The 2355-nt window shown below is 36.3% G+C and overlaps 1 protein-coding gene across 1 annotated transcript; it reads right to left on the minus strand.

The window, feature by feature from the left end:
* Positions 1-321: 321 nt before the first annotated feature.
* Positions 322-1727, minus strand: LOC135700952 (uncharacterized). Its single transcript, XM_065221620.1, has 3 exons — positions 1680-1727; positions 1412-1605; positions 322-629 (listed from the first exon to the last, which is right to left on the minus strand). Exons 2-3 carry the CDS (start codon positions 1487-1489, stop codon positions 384-386), a joined length of 324 nt encoding a protein of 107 aa, XP_065077692.1. The 5' UTR covers positions 1490-1605; positions 1680-1727; the 3' UTR covers positions 322-383.
* Positions 1728-2355: the final 628 nt, after the last annotated feature.

Below are 2355 nucleotides of genomic sequence, written 5' to 3' on the forward strand. Positions count from 1 at the left end.
ACTGCTTTTGAATTTCCAAAAATTAATGACGTCCCCTTTTCCCTTAAAAGAATGATGATTATAATTGAATTGATGACGACTACACTCCGCTACACTGCACCTTTTGAAAATAATAAATTTTGAGAAAGTTCATATGTTTTCAAAATGTTTACATTGTCCTCCTTTTTCTCTAAAATTGAAATGAAATATATATCCTCCTTTTCAATTTTTGAAATGGTAACCCTACCTATAGATAAATTCAACCCTGAGTAGTAGTAAAAGGTGCTCGGGACAAGGAAACAATCATGTTGAGCTTTAATTGATCTGAATTGATTTGTATATTTTTAAGTAATATAAATGCTGTAATATTTGAGTAGGATTAGTGTGAAATCTGCAGCATACTGTCAAAGATATGTCGGTCTCCAATTTGAATCAAAGCCGCATGCTGTATCCGAATCGGAATCACCTGGGTTTTCCGATTCTGTATCGGGATTCTCCGACAATATACCAATTGGGGCCCGTGTCTGACTAGGAGTAGTCGGCACACTTTGGCTGAAATGATCGTTGCCCGGATCGTACTCAACGTCCCGCTTCGGTCGACGCTTTTTCACGGAACCATATTTGGGTGGTGGCATCACGCCGTCCTCATGCTGTAATGGGATCTCATTGAAATCGTTTTGACGAAACAATTTTTGCAGGTCGCAAAGGTATGCATAGTGGTCGGAGAAGTATCAAATCGTGGCATACATTAATAGCTCCTCAGAGTTGCATTATGGGAGCTTTGTATCTTGACCCTTAATACCTAGGTCTTCATTTGGTGTCATCATTTTAGTAGAAAATTCTGTCGCTAGGGCACCGCTGTTGCAAACTTTTAATAAAGCATAATGGAAGGATCGTGTTTCCGGCAAGTTTTTAGGGATTGTAATTTTGATCAACTCTTCTGAAGGTATTAACATTGCAAATACTTTAGTTTAAGAAATGGTTTGTGCCAAATGAGTTTCTAACCAAATGAGCTTAAATTTGAAGGCGTTAATAAGGACCCGATTTGAAACCGATTAACCACTGTGGAGCGAAAATTAAATTTTGCATCAGTCTAATGCTCCATGTGTGTTTTGGGTAAAAATCGACCATAGACATTTTTGTTCAAAAAAAAAAATGCTTAAAATATTTAAAACCAAGGGACTTGCAATGTTAGTACCTTCAGAAGAGTTGGTCGAAATGACAATCTCTTAAATCTTGCCGGGAACATCATGCCTTTTAAAAACTTAGCAACAGCAGAACTTTGTATTAAAATGATTTCACCGAATGAAGGCCTGGTACTAAGGATCAACTTCACTTAACACTCAAGACTTCCATAATGCAACCCCGAGGAGCTATTAATTTATACCATGATTGGGTACACCTTTGACCACTGTGATACGACAGAACTTACTGGTATATTGTCGGCAGAGCCCCAACTCTTGTGCAACTTCTCAAAGTAGGCCGAATTCGGTGGTGCGCTAGTTCTCATAGTCGGAGGGAGACGTGTCGCGTTGGTCCCAACTCCCAAAAAGTTGCTGAAGGCTTCTGTCGTTTTCTTCACTCGAACGTTCAGTGAGCCAATCCTCAGGAATCCCGAGTCTTTTTCTAAAAGAAGAAAATATAGGAGCGTTTAGGTAACAAAGCACATAATAATAATACTGAGACACGTTTCACGTTACCTGTATGCTTTTTCCTGGCCTTGATTTCTATTGATATGAAAAAGATTAATAAAAAAGAATTAATTCTGCACTTTGTTGTGCTGGGTTGTTGAGGTGTAAGCTGTTCATTATTTAATTATATAATGCTACTTTTATATTTAATTTTTAATTAATCTACCAAGAATGAAAGTGGATTACATACCCTGCTGGTGAAAACATTGAGTACAGGTTTTGGCTTGAAAATGAAGGCATATCGTGCATCTAACAAATTTACATGTCTTACAGGGGTTAATTGTATTATAATTAAATATTGTATCTTTAATTAAGAAAAAATATACCGATACATGCAGTGGTAGACATACCTGCTATTCATACATCTTTTTGACCTGTCGTGTGTAAAACTATAAACAATAAGAAATGCTCATCAAATGTTTTGGAGCTATTCAATTATTTGTCATGTAAAAGTAATGATACTAAAGGAAAACACAAGTTTATTCGGTGTGCTTACAGATAAATTGGATGTTTTCCATAATACCGTAAGACGGGACATTGGGCCAACATTGAAAAATGTTTATTTATGCAAATATCTTGGATATACAGAAAATGATGTCTAGAATATGTTTCTTGAGCTTCTGAAGTAAAGTGTAGATAACATTAACCAGTTGTTTTATTTAAATAGTGATGAAAAGTTACGTGT

This window comes from Ochlerotatus camptorhynchus, unplaced genomic scaffold (genome assembly GCF_037179485.1).
Source record: "Ochlerotatus camptorhynchus isolate MF236.1 unplaced genomic scaffold, CSIRO-AGI_Acam_v1.1 ptg000146l, whole genome shotgun sequence".
Taxonomy (NCBI): Eukaryota; Metazoa; Arthropoda; class Insecta; order Diptera; family Culicidae; genus Ochlerotatus; species Ochlerotatus camptorhynchus.